We start from the raw sequence: 22874 nt of genomic DNA, 5'->3' as shown, positions 1-22874 counted from the left end.
AGACTAAGCCAAGAGAAACAGCATTCGCAGCCGCTACTGCCTAGCCACCTAGGTGTGGCAAAATCTCTTTGGTGTCTGCTACATTCTTAGCAATCTTTACCTACTAGTAACTCATAGCACAAAAGAAATCTTGTGCTTCTCTCTAATCCTGAGAAATGCTGCTTCTGAGCAGTGCACATTCCCCACTGGACAGAGCTGCCTGTGAACCTCTCGCAGGAGTGCTAGGGGAAAAACTGCCATCTCACACTCCACAGGTTTCTCTCATTCTTTGAGCAAATCTCTCTTTGGTGTCAAAATACAAAGATACAAGAAGGAGCCTTTTTCTGTCTTCCTCTCTGTTAGTTGCAGTTCAGTGGCAAAGTACATAAAAGCAACAAGAAGTATATAAAGCAATAAAAATAAGCAAATCTTTACACATGCCAGGTATCAAATATAAAGCTGGTGGTGCAAAAGGAAAGCTCTCCTACTGCCACTTCAGGTCATAGCCACATGAACTATGACAGAACAGAGGTCACCAGCACTGATTTACCTGCAAGTGTACTACCAGTGACCAGGCTCGAGCACCCCACAGTGGATGTGCTCTGGAGACCAGAAGCAGCAGTTTATCAGCACAATGTTATTTCCCAGCAGGTTAAAAGCTTAGTCGGGGTCCAGCTAGGTTCAATTTCGCAGTATAGTAAGAAATAACAACTCGGTGAGCATTTTCCACTTGCAGACACAGAAAAACTTCAACTGGCAGCTGCTGCTTGCCTCTCCCCACAAGCACACTAGGAATGTAACCCACATGCACGCCTGCTCCAATGGGAGCGGGTAAAGCAAACGCTGTCTTACAGACGGAGACGACTGCGATTCTTTGAAGGAGCAACAGCTCCCGAAGGCATGAAGGCACAGCTCGACAGGAAGGCCTGAGGCTGCTGTGCGGTGTGACCGAGCAGCCCGTGCGGCAGGGGTTGATCAGGTCACCCAGAGACCAGAATGCCCTTCCCTAGGAGAGGGGGGGCAGAACCAAATCCCCATCCTGTTTCCCCCCTCCCCTTCTCGACAGAACGTAAGCAGAACACTCCTCTTACCTGAACTCGGGCAGAAGGTTTGGCCGCAGCCCATAAAAAGCCGCCGAGAGGGTCACCAGCCAGCCGGGTTTGTAATTCCCATTCTCACACTCCAGGTATGGTGAGGACCACCTGATGTGGTTCTTATCAGCAGTGAAGCTCTCCCGTCTCTTCCAACTGTTTTCCAAAGTTTTGGGGCCCGTGTTTAAGACCTTCCTGTGCAGATGTGGCCTCCACTTGCGCTTCAAGCCGTGGAACCACTCCGTTTCCACAGAGGCGTTGGCCAGGCGGTGAGCCGTGGAGGACAAGTCCTGCAGGAGGACCTGGCTCTCGTGCCTGCTGGCCTGGAGGAAAACCTGGGGAGTGGAGGAGAAAGGCTCTGTGCTGAAAGTGATAGCGGCCCTGGAGATGTTGGGGTCCTCCTCCAGCAGGCTCCTGATCAAGGCGCGGTACCACTCCAGGTCCTCCTGAAAGTTCTGCTCCCGCGACTTATTGCTCTGGAGGATCATGTTGAGTAAGTTGGTGGCGTGGGTGAGGGTGCCCAGGGCACCGTGCAGGGAGGGATGCGAGGTGAAGCGCGACTTGCCGGCGAGGCTGGCCAGCTCGTACCGCCCGGAGCAGTTGGCTCGCCGCAACTCCCGGGAGTCGCCCGTGTAGAGGAACGAGGCCACGTCCTGGGGCACCTCCTCGGCGAGCCGCTGCGCCAAGATGGTGCTCTCTGTAGAGCGGCTCCGCGGTGCCGGCAGAGGCTCCCGGCTCTTGATGTGGTTGTAAATCGGCTGCTTCCCTCCGAGCGCCCGCTCCCGGCTGCGCACTGCCTGCCCTTGGTCGGCGGCAGCCCCCAGCCCGCGCTGGGCGAGGAGCAAGAGGAGAAGCAGCCGGAGCAAAGCCATGTCCCCCGGTGCTGCCGGTCGCGCCGGCACGGCGAGGCGGCTGAAGATGGGCTTCGCGCAGGCGGCCGCGGCGCAGGGGTGCGAACGCGCAGAGGCGTCCGAGCGGCAGCGGGGCGGAACGCGACCCCCGGCCCGCGAGTCACCTGTGGCGGTGCCGCCCGCAACCTCCCCAGCGCGGGGCTCCGCACAGCCCCGCCGCCGGCGCGGAGCGGCGCGCAGCCCCTCCGGCGACAGCAGAGCCGAGCCCTCCTGCGCCTCCTCCCGCCGCGGCCACCGCGCTCACTGAGCTCCTGCCCGGCGCAGCGCGCAGGGGCGGCGGCGCCCGCGCCCGGCGCAGCGGCGGGTCCCCCCGCGGCGCCCCGCCGCCGCCCGCGCTCCGCCGCTCCGCATCCTTCGGGCGCCGCTGCCGGAGAGGAGGGCCCGTGGCGCGGGACTGCCACTTGCTGCGGGGATCGGCGGACCGAGCTGCTGCCGGGGAGCCAGCGGACAGGCGCCCGCCTCCGCCAGCGCTCGGCTCTGCGAGCGAAGAACGCCCGGCCGTAGGAGGACGGATGGTCACCGGGCGGCTCCGCCACGGGCAGCCCCACACCGCGCGGCGCTCCTCACCACCGGCCCTTATAGGTGTACGCCAGGCAGCGGCCGCCCTATGTGGCCGCCTCGCCTGTCAGTCAGCCGGCAGCCACTCACGGGGCAGGAGGACGGCGCCGTGCGCTGCCGGGAGAGGCGGTGCTGCTGCCGCGGAGAGGCGTCGAGGCACCTGGCTTCACCTGCAGCCGGCTCAGCCTGGGACGGAGGCGGTGCAGGCGCCCGTCTCGGTGGGAGCCGCTCCGCTTTCCCGGGGCCCGGGAGTCGCGGGCGGGGACTGCGCGGGGGCTCCGCCGGGCCCGGGGGTCTCCCGCGGCGCGTGGCAGCGCCACCTGGTGGCCGGGCCTGGGGCGGCGCCGCTGCGCCTCCGCGCCGGGGGCGAGCGGCGGGACCCGCCGGAGCGGCCGCGGGGCGAGCGCAGGAGGGGGCGGTCAAGGTGCCCAAAATACCCCGCTCTGTGTCTCCCCCTCCGCTGCGGGGAGCAGGAGAAGCCCGGCGCTGCGGAGGAAGGCAGTTCCAGCCAGATCCGCAGCGTGGGCAGGGCTGCGTTCCGCTGTGGGGAAGGCGCTCCCGCTTCCAGCGTTTCCAGGGTGGGTGGAGGGGGCGCGGTCTGATCCTCGGCTGCCCCCGGGACGCGTGGGGCCAGCCGGGCTGCCCAGGAGGGAGGCGTTTGCCGAAGGGAACGACGTTTGTGTGGGAATGGGCAAATGCGCCGTCGGGACCTCCGGGCCCGTCGCCCTCGCCCCCCGGGCACGGAGAGCATCCCGCCGGAACGGGCGCTGAGCCACCTTCCCTCTCCCTGCAGCTACGGTGGCTGGCTGGTTGTAGTTCTGTAACCATGATCTTTTTTTCCCTTAGTGTTTTAACTCCAAGGTGCTAATTCCTACAGCTGTTTTCAAAACTAAATCCTTAATCCAGTGGCTTTTAACACTGACCTTCGGAGCACCTGTGTGGAGCCGAAGCAGCACGGGCTGATCACTCAGCTTTCCTCCTGCTCTGTGGAAACCCCCTTGGAATAATACAAATGCTTAGAAGATGTAGTTATGATTTTCCAGATAAGCCATCATGATTAGTAATAAGGATCTGGTTTAGTGAAACATTTCAACATGTGTTTAACTTTGTACATTTTCTTATGCAGAATTATGCATCTGCTCAATGTCTTTCTAATGGATGAGGGATTTGTGACAGGAGACAGCAAAGGGTGAGTTTTGGAGGAGGTGGTCCACGGCAAAATCTCCTAACTACATTCCATTCTCATTTAATATAAAATTCCATTTTGGAATTCAAAAGTGCAGATGAAAAGAGTAGTAAAAGAGGACTTTTTTTTTTCTTTTCTCCTCCATACACATGTGCATGCACATCCTAGGAGCAGATTTCAGTTATGCAGAATATGTGATCTAATTTTAAACCACTGACAAGTTATATCTGCTCCTTAAAGCATAATCTTATTTTAGAATTATTTGAAATGATACTTGATGGCATAGTCACTCTAAGATAGCTAAATGTAAATTACATGTGCAGTCCATATATCCTAGTGATGCTATGCACTTTGTCTTCACCTATGGACACCTTTAATAATTATAATACTGTTGGTTAAGAGAGAAAGTTAGAAATTCTTATTGTCTCTTGCTGCATGCAGTTGAAGAGGGTATTCAACACGTAAGAACAATGTACTTGTACTGAACTTTCCCTCAAGTGAATAGTTTGTGAGATTATTTAGAAACTGCTTATACTGAGAAGCTCAGAAGCTGGTATTTACAGTTTAGCACAGCACAGGGAGTCTGTATTTCCAAGTCTGATCTGAGCAAATACCTAAAGATGCATCATTTGCTGTGGATAAGAGAGAACTAGGGCTTTTGACAGCAGCAGCTCTCAGGACTGAGCTAAACTAACGTGGGATCTGTTACATGGAGAGATATCACTGGCATCATAAATAAGCACATTTTTTTAATGTTGTGCCCGGGCTAATTCTCTTTATTGACAGACAAGGGCTGCTGTAAAGGAAAGGTTAGTTCCCTGTTGGAAATTCACTTTCCCTACTTTAGCCTATTAATACCTGTCTGAATTGCACTAGGCCTGCTCAATGGCCACATTCTCAGGATAATCAACTATCCCCTTGATGTACTTGCATGGTAAGATCACCTCATGGTCCTTCCACATACCCTTCTACAGTGGCACCCACCGATCCACCTGCCCCTTGTCCTTCACTAACATCTCAGAAGCTGCAGTTCTTAACCCATAAAGGTATGCCAGGAACAAAGTCCCAAATGGGTTGGTGCACATCTCCCAGATGCTGGAAGTCTCCATTAATCTCAAGCATTACAAGCATCTCTTTTTCCTGTCCTATCAGTCTGCTCTGGGTGTTTGGTCTCTATTCTGGCACTTCTGAGTCAGAGGGAGAGGATGAGGGGTTTGTTGAGGACTTTCTCATTCAAGGTGCCAGGATCATGGCTGAGACTTGTACAGTTGTATCACACAGGGTTCAAAGAGGCCTCCTTTATCCTGTAGGGCTTCCTTCTACAGTCAGTTCAGAGCTGATCCCAAACAGCTATTGTGTACAGCCAGGTCCAAAATGAGACACAAACAGATTTTAAGCCATTGCACATGTGCATCTTCTTACAGCTTTGTAAACACTATGCCATGGGACCCAAAGCCTACCATTCATGGCCCAAATCCAGGGAACTGGCAATATGGAAATATAGTATCCTCCTAGATTAAGGAAATCTACCAAATATTTTATTTACACGAGTTTACTAAGTGTGGCAGCAGCTCTCTCTGACCACAGAAAGCAGACACAGACTTTCCCGGACATTTTCCTGGAGAAGGCTGTGAGAAGATCAGAGAAAAAAATGAGAAACAACTCTTATCTCACTTATCTCATTGTTGTACACATGTAGAATATATTATAGAGATTTGTTTACCAAAAAGTTATTTCTTAATTTTACACTAGATAGTGTTTACATTAATTGACCAATTAGGTCAAAGCTGAATCAGACTGGTTGTAAAAGTTACTGAGTTTCTTAATAAGTATAGTATAATATATTATAAAATGATATAACAAAACAATCAGTCTTCTACAATCATGGAGTCAATGCTAATTATTACTCAGCTAGGGGCCTGCAGCAACAGCTAAGGACTGTAGAAACGTGATCATTGTATTTTTTATTTTAATATTAAAATGCATTTGTATTTCTGGACTGTTATATGTAATCAGTTGAGTATGTCAGAAATCTGTTCAGCTGTGACCAAGACAAAGTGAAAATGGACTGGGAGTCCCCTGAGACACAAGATTACTGTGACTGAATAATGTTTCCTATGCTTCTGCCTCAATTCTGTCAGAAGTGCTGCATCAAGCCATCCACTGCAAGGAATCAGGAGGCACCTGACCATTGTCCTGAATATTTCTGAGTTGTTACAACTATTGCAATTGCTTCACTCAATGTACTTGTACATGAAGCATCTCAGTTCACTGTATTGCCTATCAGGACTGAAGTCAGCTCTACATGAATCTAATTACAGTGTAGAAAAAACAGTAGTGCAAAATGTTAGCTGTTATTAACAGACTAGACTAAGTGTAACCTACTTTCTTCAAATATGGCCTATGCAAAAAGATCATGGTTTATCTGAACTATTTTAAATGCTGAAAACATCACAATTACTGCATTGGGAGCAAGGAAAGACTGTTTTAGTTTTGAAATATATTTAAAGACTCATTTATTAGTATTTGTCCTAAACTACTTAGGAGATACACAGAGAATACACACAAGAGTAAGTACCAAAATTTTTTAAATTGTGTTGTATTTCTCTCACAAAACAGAGACAAAATCTTTATCAAAATTGCTGCTTCTGGTAATTAAAAACACATGAAAAGTAAAGTATTCTTAAAAGTACTACTTTTAGCTTGAGTACTTAAACAAATAACATTCTAGCAGCAATATTTTTTGTCTGTCTGCCAATGACTTCTGATACCTTTAATTAATTTCAGGTAGGTTCCACAGAAATCTACAAGCTTCTACAAACATCATGAAACTCAGAGCTGGATCAAAGAAAGCAACCCATGTTAATTTTCATGCTGAGGGAAAAGCTTCAGAGTGAATTCAACAGTTAAATGGTCTCTTTGCTTTTTCATTTGGCCACTCATATTGGCCAATAAGCATAATTATACCCCCAAAACATCTGGAACATGTGGGACAGCCTCCAACAGGGAGGGGACAGCCAAGGGGGCTGATGGGATAGAACTCAAAAAGACAAGGGGGAGCTGCAAGTACTGTTGACAGTGGGTCACAGAGCCATCAGACTTTAAGAAACAATGCAGAGTCCACGGGGGCTGGGAAAAATGCTGATACTACAGCAAAAGGTGAGAGAAAGAGTGAACACAAATCCACTGGAAACCAGGCTTTGTTAGTTTTCTTGTTTTCTCTCACAAATGAATTTAAACCATTAGCTGAATATGTCAGGAGAAAATAGTCAAAATGCAGAGTACTAAAATTCTTACTTAGAAGTGGACAAAAGAAGCAGCAAGAACTTATCTGTCAGTGTTCACTGGTGGTGAGAAATTCCAACCCACTGGTTATTTTCTTAGAAACATCGGGACAAAAGGAATCTGACAAAGGCTATCTAGTAGAGCATTCCAGCACTGCAGCAGGACTATGTACAGCATACCTGTCTCTGGCAGGGGCTTGCTTGCCTACTCTCAGAGAATTTCTGGTCAGGTAGACCCCACAGCCCCCCTAACTACCTTCTTCCACATTTCATTACCTTAGCACCAGGCGTGGGGTGAGGGGACCCCATAATATACTCCAAGTCTTCTTCACTTTCTTTGTTTCTTTGCCTTCTTATCAGAGCACAATCTCCATAAACTAGTGTCTGTCTGCAACAGACCACTTTGACTTACTCCTTTTTTTCTTTATCTGGGCTAAATTAATCAAATTGCTTAACAGGCTATGCTTTGCTTTCCAAAACTTTTGTTGGCCCTGCTGTTTTCTTCTTGACTATCCATTCTGTTAGCCTGCTTCTCTAGGCATCCCATACAAGGCCTCCCATTATGCACCATCTCCAGAACATGTAAAATTCTCTGTTAATACACCCCACGTTGAGGTCTGCCTGCTTTTTCACCTTCATCACGGTATTGACCACTACTGAAGTCTGTAATGCTGAATAATCCTCATAACCTTTCAAAACATATTGCTTCCCAGTTACCTATTATCTATTTTTATTTGAGGATTTGAGCTCTGCTACCTCTGGGTAGTTTTTTTTGTACTTGTATTTGCTGAATTGTACCAAAGTGATTTTAGGCAACCTCTGATTTTTCCAAATTATATTTATTTCCTATTCCGTTTTTCAAAATGCTTATAACTATCTCCTTTTTTCTTGTAGTCATTTGCTAATGATTTGACCTTTTTCCTTAGCCATCTCTTCATTAACCTATTTAATAGAATGTATCTGAGATCAGAACCTTTCAGGAACCTAGTAGAAACATCTTCCTAGTTTGATAGTACACAGCTGATACTTTCTTTTGAGAATTAGTTCAGGAGCAATTGCTTACCCACTCATGAATCACCTACACAATAGTTCCTTACCTTACTGATGAGAACCTCAAGCTATGTATATAGTGAGTGCTGCTGATGCAGATATACAGCATATTTACTGCTTTGTCACTATCCATGGGGTCAGTTATGAGGCAAAGAAGAAAATTCATCTTGTTTCATGTGGAGTTTTCTTGACAAACTCACAATGGCTAATCTTAATCGATTTATTATTTTTAGATGATTACTAAAAAGTAGTTCTTTTTTTTGTGAGTCTTCTGGTGATATCTATTTCATTCGTTTCTTTATAATTTCTCTCATCTCTTTTTCTGAAAATACACAGCATGATTTTTTTCCAGCTTTAGAATCTCCCCCCCAAACACTTGAAATAGCAAGTGGTAGTATATGCTTGAAAGAGCACATCTTATCTCCAACAGAGAATGTTATTCTAGATTAGGAGAAAATGTCAGAAAACACATTGATGACTTTGATGCCTAATTGTTTATGGAGAACTTGCATCTGATATGCAGATGTATCTAATATGCAGATGCAGACTCTACAGTTTAAATAAACACTATTCAAAAGCTTTGTTAGCTGATTCACAAGTTGGGAAAAGATGGGGGATGCTGAAATGCAGGGCTAAATATAGTCCATATAAAATACAAATAAAAATACAGTCCACTCTGCTTGTAGTTTACAGACATGATGTAAATGCTGGGATACACTGTGCACATAAACTGTGAGCTGGTGGTGCCTCTGTGGCAAGGACACACAGTGTAACACACTTGCACTAAGGAGAGCAGAACTGCAGCTCAGAACACATACCCAAAGCAGTCAGAACCCTGAGCCAGTTTCCACTAATTCTTTATTTGAAATGAAAACAAATGTAAACCAGAAACTCCTGTGTCAATTAAGGCAGTGTGCAGCAAATGGAATAAATTCCTAGCATAGTACTTGAGCTGCCTTCACAAAGCAAATCCCACTTCCCCTTAATTTCCAGTATAAATTTCCAGTTCTAAATAAGGACATTAAGTGGGAAACACCCCTAATAATAGTAGAAGACTATTCACTGCTATATCCAAAAGGAGACATTAGTGTTTCTGGCCCTGTTTTACAAAGCCTAAAAGCTGACATGAATCGCCTGCCCCTGCAGCAGCAGAAGCTGCTGAGCTCAGACCCTCAGCCACCCCTGGGTGAGCAGTAACACACATGGAGAGAAGGAGTGCTCAATCCCCTGATACTCTGTCTCAGCTGCATCAAGAGCAGCATTCATTCAAGGGGTAAAAATATTTCTTGTCCTTAACCACCTAACTAGTGTATTTGAGTACAGATTAATGGATGTCTTCTGAAGCACAGGCAGAGGTGGTGGAAGCACTTATCTTCTGATAATAGCCACGGCCTAGAACATTGCTATGGCAAGTGACAGGTAGAGACCCTTATCAACAAGAACTTCAAACCCACAACTTTGAGGAGACAGCCCAACAGCACCAGTCCAGCACCTTGTCAGGGTCAGAATGAAGCAGGCTAGAAATGAACGAGAGATAAATGCACGGAAAGATGAGCTAAAGGAAGAATCCCCTGAAAAAGAAAGCTTAAAAATCATTATAAGCATCAGAAAATAACATCTCTACCAGGACATATTATATGAAGTAGCTAAGTTTCTTCTGAGCACCTTGGTTTCAGTAATTAACTAGTTGATTACAATGAACATTCAAATTAATACAGTGCTTTATAACAACTAAATATACACCCTTCAGAACTATCAGGAAAGAATAATCACTGGGAGAAGACAAGGTGGGCTTATTTGTTCTCTTGCAGCAAGAATAACATTCATAGTACTTCCAATATCTCAAGAAAAATTAATTTTGTTATCAAGCAATAAACCATAAATCATACAATCCTAATCCAGTGTGTAAAGCAATAAATTGCTGGCTGTTGTTTTCTTCCTTGCTGCTTTAGGGATTTAGGGCATTAAAAATATTTTTTGAACTTTCAAAGATGTAACCCACAATATGATGGCATGGTAACTACTTTGGTTTTAACTTTATGTCCAGATGAAGTATTCTCCCTCCCAATTATTATACCAGTTACTTTTTTTTAAAAAATATATTTCAAAACTGGAATGATTTTGCATTTTCTCTCTGTTACATAAAACAACAAATTGTCATCTGATGTAGATTAGCATATCTTTACTGAAGCCAATGAAATGATATGAATTTATATAGAAAAGTATTTGCCCACTCACCTCATATACAGAAGGAAGAATACAGAATTCCCATTAAAATGCTACAAAAACCTACATCCTGTTACATTTTGTTCTAAGAATTTGCAGATGTCAGCTAATGGAATAAACTTCAAAGGGAGGAATAATTTGAATTAATTGGAAGAAAATCGCAATCTCAAAATAAGTTCTGTTTGGAAATGGTTGCTTTATGCTGTGTTGTTAAATGGTCTTTTAACAGCTTTGCTGTTTCATGTAGAGCTGTCCACTTGAAAAAAGAAGCAAATAGCAGAATCTACTGATCATGTACCTTGAGGTTTGAGGCAACCCTTGCTTTCATGCTGATAAAATATTCAAAATAAACCCTCAGTTAAAATGCTGCTTTTTCTCTTTCTTCTTGGAAGAAACCAGTTTTATGGAAAAAAACCAGACTATCCTCTCTCTACTCCTGTCCATCTGCCCCATTCCACCTTCAACAGAAAAGCAAGAGGTGAGACAAAGTAGATTTTTTTTAACAATGAATGAGAGGGACATATCAATGATATCAGAGATGGAAGGAAAAAGTGGAGGCAAAGAAATTTCATTTTTCTGACTTTTTTTTCATAACTTTTGAAAGGAGAGGCTGTGCTTTACTATAGGTCAGACAGATTTCACTCTGGAGGAGAAAGGTAAGGTGTTGGAGGTACTACAGTGAGAAAATAAAATAATGATACAGCCTTTTGTCCTTTATACAAGGCTCCAGAGCACCCATGGTTTTGATTTATGAAAGCAGTTTTAATGGACAAGAAGGTACATGGCCAGATAAGCTTTGGGCCAAACCTTCAGAAGTCATACAAACCCTATAAAACAGGGACAGCAGATGAGAAATGAGACAGTCATTTGCCACGCCAGTGTTGGGGTGGGAACTCTGTAAGGTTGATCTGGACAGTCCTCTGGCATTGAAGAGGGAGGCATGGCATGAAGAAATAAGGCAGCCAGTGGGTAGGGGCAGACTGACAAATACACTTCCAGATCTCTCACCACCAATGCCCTTCATTTGCAGCGGTGGTGTTCATATTTCCTGATGTGGATCACTGGTCACTAGGACCTGTAGTGAAAAAGATGCACAGAGCTACGTCATTCATAGTAAAGAGGTCTTGTGGGGCTAAGAGCTTTTGGTCTTTGAACTCAGAAAAAAATCCCTATAGAAGTGATCTCTTCAGCCAATCCAACTTTCCTCTAGAATGATCTTCAAAATTAAAGTCAGTTTAAGAGCAGAAGGGAATTTTTTTATGTCTGTAAAACTGGGGAGACTTGAATCTTTGGTTCAACTGAGCAAGGATGACATTCAGCAGAAACTGCTTGTTCTCCACCGATTCTAGAAATCAGAGGCTTCTGAAAAGATTGAAAGCTAAATACTGATGAGGTAGAGGGAGGATTCAGCCATTATTGTCAGGAGGAAATCTATTTCAGAGGAACATTTCAATTTATCTTCTCTAGAAAGAGTGATGATTTCCTATGAAAAAACCCAGCCTACTTTGCAGCAATAGAAAAGAAGGATAACTGTTTTTCTACATCTAACCTCACCTTGCAATTCCTCTCTCTAAGGCATAACATAGCCAGTGGTTTCATTTTTGCATTGATTATCTCAATTACTTTTTAAAGGCTATTCAAATAGTAAAATCAAAACTAAGGTATGTCAGTTATACATTAAGTTGTAGCTTCAAGGACTTGTTCATATTCAGTTTTCATCTAATAAGCTGTTGATACTTGCTTACTACAAATCATAATTTGTGCAAAGTGCCTATTTTTCACAAATCCTGTCCAACAGTGCGGGATGGGTGTATTTGAGTTGTCTTGACAGTATTATCCAGCTGTTGTTTCAATCTATGGAACACACATGGAAGGGCAGGCAGAGGGGAGGACTTGGGGGTTACAGTGTCGAGAGCTTTGTTACCCGTACCTTCAGCTCTCTTTCATTTAATGTTTGCAAGGACAGCAGCAGTCCAGTGCAGAGCTGGATGCCTCTCTTTTGCCAGTGCAGGCTAAAATACCAGCTCTCTCAAGGATCAGTGTGCTTCTTGATCCCCACTGTGCTCCAGAAAGAGAATGATGAGCTGGGTCACTTGTTAAACCATTGTCTCTTCTGACTCAGCTGCACCAAGTGACTAAAGGCAAGGAAGCCACATCAGTGTGTCCTTTTCCAAGAGTATAAGTTGTGGCCCTCTGCGATTGTAGCATAAGTAACAGGACTGCACTCTGACAGTTTTCATAGACAGACAATATTTTTACCAAGCATAAGTTTATTTTTCCTTTACTGAGATACAGTAAATTTACTGATTCTGAGTAACCTACATAAGGACACACAGTTGTTCACATAAAATGGACTTCCAGTACCTGTAAGAGAAGCCAGCCAGCTCTAGGTATTTCATTGAAACACAAATTACAGCTTTCAGAGCAGTAAAAATTCTGATGGTAGTAAGATAATCCAGGGACCTATTTTGACAAGTGCACTGTTGTTTAGTGCTACTTCCTTTTGGTTTTTTACTTAGACAGTTGGTCTGTCTAAACTCCATCCTCATTTTCAAATAGATGCAAGGGCTAAAATCTATTTACACTGCAATCAATGGTAAACCACTCACAGATTTTGCCAGAGTCAGTATTTTAGCCTACACTGACAAAGGAGAGACACCATCAAGTTTTGCACTGGACTGATGCTCTGCCTTGCAAACATTTAATGTCAGAGAGGGGAAGATATGAATTAATGTAGCTTTTGACACTATAAGTTCTTCATTCTGTCCACCCTTGGTGCATGTTCGAAAGTTTGAAACAGCAGCTAGATAAGAGACAGATCAAGTATATCCAATCCCATGCTGCTGGACAGGATTTGTGGAAAGTGGGCTCCCTTCACAGATAACTCTGCTGAAGACAATTCAGCTCTTTGTTTTTTTTTTTTTTTTTAATTTACTCGCAAAAGAATATAGTCTGATTTTATCCTGCTGTGATTAGAAGATACATAACCTTCAGCTTTGCTTTCAGCATCAGTCATTTGTAGCTAATAATTTCAGCAAGTGTAAGCAGGCTCTGTGCTGCTGATTCTTCTAAACCACAATGTTTTAGTTAAAAATCATTTTGGAAAGTGAGACTTGGCCTCCATAGATTCGGAAAATTCACAACATTCTACTTTTTTTTCCTAAAAGATATCAAAGAATTATGTTAAGAGATATGTTAATCATCCATTCTCTTCCACAAGCTGGAGAGGCATCTTCTGTCTGATAAGCCAGAACTTATCACCCATCTTATCTCAGATCTGCTATTTATACTGCCCTTCTGCAAATGTGTTATCACTGCCCTGCACACTAAGGCATTTTCCACAAAACCTACAGATTTCCACATCCGAAATGAGCACAACCCAGATCAAATTTATACAGAGGCTGGAACTGAGTCTTCACTTTGGATGGCTGTGTGTGGGTGTGTGTGCATGTATGTGTGTTTGTGTAGGCGTATCAGCATTCATTGCTTAAATTTTGTTCCTGCTGTAAAAATGACTTGCATAGAGGTTTATTTTAGTATCAAATTGCAAGGTTAGTTCATTTTACAAGATGGCAGTTTAACACATTAGGAGAAGGAGGGAAAATAGATTTTTTCCTAAGATCTGCAGTGTCTGTGATCCTCTGCAACAAACAGAGCAGAACAAAATTCTGGTGATCATTTTGATGAAAAAGTGAATGTGCTCAGTGAGCCAACAAGAAGCAGTCAGGAAAATAAAATATGAGACTAGATAATTTTTTCCTCTTCCAGCCATTCCATTTGACTTTCTGTAATTTCATTTAAGACAGAAATATTGTACGTAAGGGGGTTTAATGCTTTTTTAAATTAAATATGCTAAATTCGTTTGTGTAGAAAAATTTCTCTAGAAAAATCAGCTGCAATATTTGGTGAGTTCATTCTTACCCTAAAAGATAATCACCTGTAATAACTTTCCTCCTAACTCTACAAAGAAATATTCTATAACTTTGTCTCTTAAGTCTCCACAAAGTCTGTACAGAAATAACCAAAACAAATGAGGACCAAAGTGATGCCTTAGGTTTTAACTTTTATATTTTTCAGATTCTGTGCTGCTTTCGTGTGTAGTTCTGAGCTTCATATTAGGGAATAGTAAGGTCTCTTCACAGAGTAGGTAGACAAAAAAATTCCTTTCCTAGCTGGGGACCAAGGACAACCACCCACGTTTCAGGTCCAAGACCATAAACAACTGGACTAAAGAGAGAAAAACAAGAAGGATGGGACTTCATAACTTAAAGCCATAACTGGACAATTAATTCCAATATGCTAATGGACCAGAATTTATAAGAGACCTTGTGACTGGTCATCCATTTTGTGACCATTTTGACTCATCTTGAGTGTAGCCCTGGCTGGGGTCTTATACTGCCCAAGGTGTATCCATTGAGGCCTTTTAATAAATCCCTACTTTATTCTTTAGCTCTGTCTAGCCTCTGTTCTAGGTCAGCCTTCACAAGGCATCAAAAGAATGAAGAGCAGCTGGCTTTAGGGCTCCGTTAAAGCCATTAAAGATGGGAAGAGAAAGGAAGTGTGCCTTCAGAGCCTGTGCAGTACTGTAGCTTATGCTGGGAAGCTCAGTGGCTGACAGCTGGATTGGGTCCCTCCATCTCTGCAGTTCAAGGCAGGAGGACTCTCCTTCCCCCCCCCCCCCCCCGCCCAAATGAAAAATTTTCTCTTAATATTGTGATGTACCTGTTGGGTAAAATTCACATTATCTGCTTAAAGCCCATCAGATCCTCTCTCTGCAGCTCAGTGTCCCAGTGTCAGGATGACCTTTCCACCTCCCAGTGGGACCCATCTTCCATGAGCGTGCATGCCAGCGGCCCCACCCTGAGGCAAGCACAGAATTGTGTACTCTTGCCTGGGGTTCATCAAGGTCAGCCTGAAACCAGGCACAGTTAAAGAAGGAGGCAGCACCATTCAGTGTGATACAAGTGCAGGTTTGGTGTCTGGGAGTGCTGCTGCAGATGTGTCTGCTATTGCCTTTGTTTTCGCTGAGAATGACAATGTGCTGGTGAACTGTCACATACCAAACACATCAGGTACCTCCATTAAACGACCAAGTGCTGCAAAAAAAGTCCAAAACTGGGGAAAATAATCCTTCCCTTGCCTTCCTGTTCTGGTGAATAGCTTTGATCCTCTGATACTAAGTTCGTTGCTTTTGTCACTTCTATTGCACTCTTATATATTCAACTATGTATGTACACAGACATGGACATCCACATGCTTTAAACCCTATGGATTGTCCTAACCATGTTCTTTTTATACTCCAACCCCGTCTACATTTTCAGCCCTGAGAGACTCAGTTGCTCAGCTGAGGCAATGTCAGAGCCAGCATTTGCAAGGAGGGGAAGAGGAAGGTGCAGCATCTCTCACTGGGAAGGAGCAAGGGGCAGGAGAGGAGGAAAAGCCCTTCCAGCATTCCTATTAAGTCCAGGAGTGGCACCTAACAAAGACTGCAGTGATGAGAGGTAAGGGTTAAATCGGCTAAGCTCCAGGGCACACCCTCTGACTGAAGCTTGCAGAACTTTTATTTTTTCTCCAAAAAGGTGTGCAGCTACTTCTGCTGTGCTTTCCACTGCTGTTCACTACATTGCAGATGTTCCCCTGTCACTTTGCTCTAGGCCATCAGACTTGATAAATTCCCATTGCAAACAGAAGATAAGCTCCATGTTTATCAAAGTGGAATGATACCGAACCTATTTTCATTTCTGCTACTCCAAGAATATGCATTATGCATACATTTTACATTTATGCCAGTTGGCCTCAATTCTGCATCTTCCTGTCAGCTGAAATGATTACCTTTGTTTCTGGCAGTGACATGATGATGCTGTATTTACCTGAACAGGCTTTTAACTCATGATACTTATCAGCTGCCTAATATTTTCTGGTTTGAGCCACCTTACTTTTGATAATGAAATGTGTGCGGTCCTATCAGTAGCAATGGTAAAACACCCTCCACAGACTCTTAATCTTTCCTCTATCTTGAAATTTTGGCCCCTGTGGGAGTCATCTGTGACAGGAGGAGCGAGGGCACAGACCTGAGCAGCACCACCCAGCCTGCACAGGTAGTGCAGATCCTGAGAGGGTGCTGGCCTTGCCCAGCACTCCTTCCATGGCAGTTTTAGGACATTAATGCCAACCTGGGAACATTTCCAACAGGCTTTCTGGTCACAGCCATCCCATCCTGGTCTGAACATCTAGCTCTGTAGGTGCAATCTGCACCGGGCCAGTCAGTCTCCAAGTGGTCCCTTGGCTTTTTCACAGTGTGAGACAGCCTATAATTCTCACCTGAATTTGCTCTTGTCTTTCCTATTTTCACTCCATAAATTCAGCCATTTCAAGCTTAGCTGTACCTCTCTAAACAAGATATCTCTGTCTCTTTATCCCTCCCTGCTCTGCATCCTCACTTGCAGCCAGCCCTTGGATGTTGCCTTATTTATCTCTTTCCTGTGTTCAGTTTTGCCTGCTGACCACCTCTTACCATCTTCAATTTCTTGTCATCTGAACACTCTTCTTCAAATAATTTGTAAATCCCTAGTACTCTTCCATATTTGCTATTTCTCTTCTTCTCCTTTTTTTCTGTTGATTATGGTGGCAGAATCCTTGTAATTACACATGTTATTGTAAAGTGATAATATGTGATGGTAAAGGTTTTAAATCTCATAGTTCTTTTATTCCTCCCTCATTTCCTTTTCTCTGGTTATCTTCTCCATTGACTTTCTTTCCAAGCCATTTCATTTTCATTTCCCACATTTTTAGTGCTCACCAGCACCCTGCTATTCCCTCTGCAGCTCTGCAAGCTTTGGAGTTTTTTCCTTCTTTTTCAGAGGCAGCGGCCACTCTTAATCTTTGCAGGAATTGTTAATCTGAGTGCAACACCTGTCATCTCTTGTGCCCCAGCTTCTCACTTTGTATCTGGTCTGCATTTGCATACTCTAGTTTTCAGCTATTTTTCCTGGTGTCTTTCATGGCTTTCCCCAGATCATTTTTTATCTGCTCTGCACTGTGACTCCCTTCCTTTTTATCCCAGAGGCAGAAGGGCCTTGTTAGCTAGTTCTGTTCCATAGGAAATTTTCTTTTAGAGAATACCAGATTGCAAGCACTGTTAAATTTAGCACACAGCTCTCCAGATCCTGATGAGTTAGAGCACTGGAGAAGGTTTGTGCCCTAAGAGTTCTTATTCTTCTTTGGGGTTAGTGCCAATCAATGCTCTCTAGCTCAGAGGGTTTGGCCCTCAGTTTCTCACTTTTTCCATATCTGTACCTCTATGTCAGTTTTGAAAAGGGTTATTCCCCTACAGTTTTGCACTGCTGTTCTCAGTCACTCACTTGCAACTGAAAGCATAATTCCTGTTCTAGGATTAAATAATTTCTTAAAATTCCTTAGTGGTGGAGTTTCCACAGTCTTCCCGAGCAAACAGATGCCTGCCCCAGTAACCTTGCTTCCCGTCCTTGTTCATCCCTGTTGCAATGTCAGTCTATTTTTCTTGTGCTAACACAGTGGATATGGTGAACGATTCATTCCTTCCTCTTTGCAGGTACCATTCAGATTTTGCACACATCCACTTCCAGATTTCTTTTCTCTGGATTGAGCTACCACAGGGACTTCAATCCTTTTCTTCTTTGGTCATATTTTCTAGAGCTCTGACCACTCTTGTGCTCTCTCCTCAGGTCCCTCATGACCTCTCACCCTGCCAGATCACTCCCACCAACATACTAACACTGCTTGACTGAAAAGAAGCCTTTGCCTCTCTGTTAGTCTGCCCATTCCCCAATTAATGTTGTACTTACATTCTTCTGTATTAGAGAGGAAGTCTCAATGTTCAGATCTGTGGTTTGTATATATGATCTAAACAAAAGTCTGAATTCTTGTTAAAACATTTTGGAGCACTTGGAATCATTCCGATATCATGTAGCACATGCTTCCTTCACTCCTCAGCCACCCTTTCAGCAAAGGGTATGTTGCTTTTTCCTAACTCTTAATTTTCTTAGCAGTGACTTTGGGCTGAGGGTACCCTTGGTTCCACTGTCTATTCCTCTAGTCTGCAAGACTTTACTGCTGAGAAGCTCATTTAATTTTCACTAGCAGCTTTCTTTCTCCCTAAAATGGCAAGGGTTAGTGTTAGGGTTTAGTGGCAGAGATTTGTGTTATCCATCAGTATTTCATTTCTAGAATTTCCTGAAGACATATAAAGGGCCAAACACACAAAGTTCAGTGCTGTACTTCTATTTGAAATAACAGAAGTATATAAATCCACCTATAAGTGGTGACCTTTCAGGATTTGCAGAATTAGATCACATTGAAAAAACTCTGATGGATGAAAAATATAAGCGTAGGGAAAAGTAATATCTGGGATCCCTGGTGTAATATTTTCAAGAAAAGATTTTATAGCAGCTATTTTACCCCTTGATTTATTCACACCTTTTGCATTTATCCTCGGGACATAGTGCTCAAATTGCTCATAAAAAAATCCACATTTGGACAGATTTTTCCTCTAATGAGGTGCAGGCTGCCTGTGGTAGATATTTCTGAGAATCCTGTCTAACTTCTTGTTGTGACAAAGGTTGCAGCTAATGTTAAACCTGTGATTTTCCTACAATAACTTTGTGGGTCCTGATGGTACTGTAGAAAATGAGGATAGCCTGAAGGGCAACACAGTAAAATAAATGGTGAGAATTTGCTGTGAGTGATAGGTAAGGGCTACTGGAGGTGGATGTCCATCCACAGACACACACAGAATATGTTAAGGTCATAATGTGAACTTTTTGCACTTATGTTTTTTGCAAATCTCAACAGAGAGTCTATTCCACTTCTTAAAATTAGTTTAGACATTAAAATTAGTTTAGATTAGTTCTCTGAGAGAACCAGAAAATCTGAAATACCACTTTTGTGATAGATAAATACAAGAGTATGAGCAACACCACTTCTTGCACTCGTGATTCCTTCATCGGGAAGTTTTGCTCTTAAGTCACACAAGGTCAAATAAGTCTTTCTAAAACTTGTCTGTTCCCCTCCTTTCAATAGTTTTGCTGGGTAAAAAACTATCCTGATGGCTGGGCCCAGGAAGTGTTGGCAACCCACAGCAGTAAAAGAAATCCTCTGACATGTCAGTGAGTGGAGTTTGCTTTTAAACCTTAAACTAGAAATTTAATTTTTACTTGGTTCCTGCTTTAGTGTTAGCAACCTGCTTGGCTGTGAAGAGCTTTTCCTAGGAGGCTTAACAGCGAGAATGGTAAATTAATTAATTAATTAATAATTATTTGCCCAGAGAGGCAAATCCCTGGAAGTGTTCAAGGTTAAGCTGGATGGGGTTCTGAGAAACCTGATTTAGTCAAAGGTGTCCCTGCCCGTGGCAGGGGGGTTGGATTAGATGGCTTTTAGATGGTGCCTTCCAACACAACCCATTCGATGATTCTGTGAATAAACTAATATGGCCCAGTCTTAAGATGCGGAGCCAGCAAACACCTCTGGGGCGGGCCAGGAAGGGCTCCTAGCTCGGGTTTAGTACCACGAGCATCCCTCCCGCGAGGCGGGGGCTGCGGGCAGAGCCCGGGTGTAGGCTATGGAAACAACATTAGGGGGAGCTCCGTGCCCTCGTCCCGCTCGGCCCGGAGCGCTGCGCGGGCAGGGCCGGGCTGAGAACACGGCCGGGCTGAGAACACGGCCGGGCTGGGCTGAGAACACGGCCGGGCTGAGGACACGGCCGGGCTGAGAACACGGCCGGGCTGAGAACACGGCCGGGCTGAGGACACGGCCGGGCTGCGGGCACGGCCGGGCTGAGAACACGGCCGGGCTGGGCTGAGAACACGGCCGGGCTGAGAACACGGCCGGGCTGAGAACACGGCCGGGCTGCGGACACGGCCGGGCTGAGGACACGGCCGGGCTGAGAACACGGCCGGGCTGAGGACACGGCCGGGCTGAGAACACGGCCGGGCTGCGGACACGGCCGGGCTGAGGACACGGCCGGGCTGAGAACACGGCCGGGCTGCGGGCAGGGCCGGGCTGAGAACACGGCCGGGCTGAGAACACGGCCGGGCTGAGAACACGGCCGGGCTGGGCTGAGAACACGGCCGGGCTGAGAACACGGCCGGGCTGAGAACACGGCCGGGCTGAGAACACGGCCGGGCTGAGAACACGGCCGGGCTGGGCTGAGAACACGGCCGGGCTGAGAACACGGCCGGGCTGAGAACACGGCCGGGCTGCGGACACGGCCGGGCTGAGGACACGGCCGGGCTGAGGACACGGCCGGGCTGAGAACACGGCCGGGCTGCGGGCAGGGCCGGGCTGAGGACACGGCCGGGCTGCGGACACGGCCGGGCTGAGAACACGGCCGGGCTGAGAACACGGCCGGGCTGCGGACACGGCCGGGCTGAGAACACGGCCGGGCCGGGCTGCGGGCACGGCCGGGCTGAGAACACGGCCGGGCTGCGGGCAGGGCCGGGCTGAGAACACGGCTGGGCTGAGAACACGGCCGGGCTGCGGGCACGGCCGGGCTGCGTCTCTCGGGGGACTGCGAGTGCTGCTCAGCGGCAGGCTCAGGCTCATTGCAGGTGTTTTCTTGCTAGGAAAACTGGCTGCCCGCTAATCCCACCCCTCAAAGTGGCCAATTATCAACGATGGTTTCACCATTTCTGACTGAAAAGTCAGCAATGCCACAGCCTTTATTACTGTCTTTACATCCACCACCGGATTAGTTAATGAGACCGATTATGAGTCATGGGCACTTCACGCTCCCAGGTTATGGCGCTTATACAATGAAATGTTTTGGCATTTTCCCTGCAATTTTCAGGGCTTATTACCCAGACAGTTTACTATAGTAATTATGCAAGAACATGTATTATTTTCATACAAGCTGTAATGTGCATAATTTACTTCATAAATAATCATTAGAGAAGAAATGGAGAAAAAGTAAAAGAAAAGTTCTGATTCAGAGGAGAGGGGATGAATTTGAGTTACAGAGAATGAATGTGGGTAGATCACAGCAGAGCAGTTGTGGGGAAGGGCAAAGATGGATGTTCTAGGGAAATGGAGGAGAGCAAGAGAGATGGAAGAGACAACAAAGTCTGCAATTGACTGCTAATACTACACAGAGGGATTAAGTCTCTTTTCCTTTTTTTGTTTTTAATGGGACTAAAGATCAACTCTAAGCTATTTCAACAGGAAAACAATAAAATGCTTTACACTAAATGGTCTTTTACTCAAAATGCTTCCTAGTCCCGAGTCCCCTGCAGGCAGCAGCAGTGGTCACAGTTCTGCCTTGAAGCACTTTTCAAGCACCTCAGACAAAAGGAGGAGGCTTTGTGTTTGGGTTCTGTGTGCACCATCTGCTGAGAGAAGACACACAGACTTTCAGAAGGCTGCCAGCTGGCTGGCCATTCCTCTCATTTCAAATAAACATTCAACATGTTTTCAGTAAATTCTGAATGATAGAAGCCTGCTTTTTCCTTTCTGCAGTTCTCACTGGAGAGGGTGAGAGCTTTTTTTTCTCTCAGCCATGTTACATATTTCCAGCAAGATGAACTTTCACTTCAGATTGTTACTATCTCATAAAAATAGCCCACATTGATTAATATTCATTATTAGGATGTTTTATTATGAACTGTAAAGGTATAATTAGTTTTTTGAAGCATACTAAAGAACAAGATCACTTAAAGATCACTTACTGAGCTTATACCTGCACTATTCCGAGCATGTTCCAATAAATAAAGTAATTTTAAAGAGAGATTTTCTTTCTAATGTGTTTCATTAATAAAAAGTGAGGAATGCAGACAGTTCTGGGGTGAAATGCAAACTTTGCACCACCTTCACTGCATAGTGATCCCAAATGACAAGTAAATGCCATCTCTAGGTACAGGACACTAGCAAGTATACATGATACTGTAGCAAAGACCCTGCAGCCAACACTGGGTGTCTTCAGGAGAAAAGACCTCGGATTTATGTCGGGGATGAGGCTCATCCTCCATGGACATCCAGGTGTCCAAGTTTTAAGTGAGCAGGATGGAGCATGGCACGTCTGGCATGGAGAAAGATACTTTTGCAATCTAAAAGCAGCACAGACCCGAACCACACAGTCACACTCAGTAGGAACGCAATTCTATAACACCACTTCCAACTTTTTGTCTCAATGTGTCCTAAATAAAATCATGGCGACTATCAAAGTTGTTGGAGTACCTGATTCTCCCCGCCTCTCTACTCAGTGCCTGTGAGACTATGCAAGCAATCAAGTTATTGTTACTAGAGGAAATTCCAGAGCGTCAGCTATTGTCTGATAATTGCTCATCTGAATGTTCTTCCTTGCAGGACGTGTGAGGTCATTTTTCCCTCTTCAAATCGCAGATAAGCAGTCTCAGTCCACTTAATCCAGAGAGGCAGACACAAACAATTGCTGTAGCCCCAAGAATGTAACTCCCATTTTATCTCCTAAGAATCTGTGCTGATATGTGCTGAATGACCATAGAAGGTCCACTTACACACGCACTAATTCTTAATTTTAGATTCTTAATCTGTCCTGGCACTTTCTTCCATCTTCTGCTTTGCATCTTGCATAAAATAACGT

At 45.0% G+C, this 22874-nt stretch overlaps 1 protein-coding gene across 2 annotated transcripts in view; it reads right to left on the bottom strand.

Moving 5' to 3' along the window:
* Positions 1-2203, bottom strand: part of GPR158 (G protein-coupled receptor 158) — a 189704-nt gene extending 187501 nt beyond the window's left edge. Inside the window, exon 1 of one of the 2 annotated variants that reach the window (XM_068171752.1) lies at positions 1071-2203. In XM_068171752.1, coding sequence (XP_068027853.1) covers positions 1071-1942 — 872 coding nt within the window. In that variant the 5' untranslated portion in view covers positions 1943-2203. The remainder of the gene's footprint in view (positions 1-1070) is intronic. The other variant, XM_068171744.1, reaches the window with a different exon arrangement.
* Between the last annotated feature and the right edge of the window lie 20671 nt (positions 2204-22874).

This window comes from Anomalospiza imberbis, chromosome 1 (genome assembly GCF_031753505.1).
Source record: "Anomalospiza imberbis isolate Cuckoo-Finch-1a 21T00152 chromosome 1, ASM3175350v1, whole genome shotgun sequence".
Classification (NCBI taxonomy): domain Eukaryota; kingdom Metazoa; phylum Chordata; class Aves; order Passeriformes; family Viduidae; genus Anomalospiza; species Anomalospiza imberbis.
Note: the sequence above shows the minus strand (reverse complement) of the source record. Positions and strands in the feature narration are given on the sequence as shown.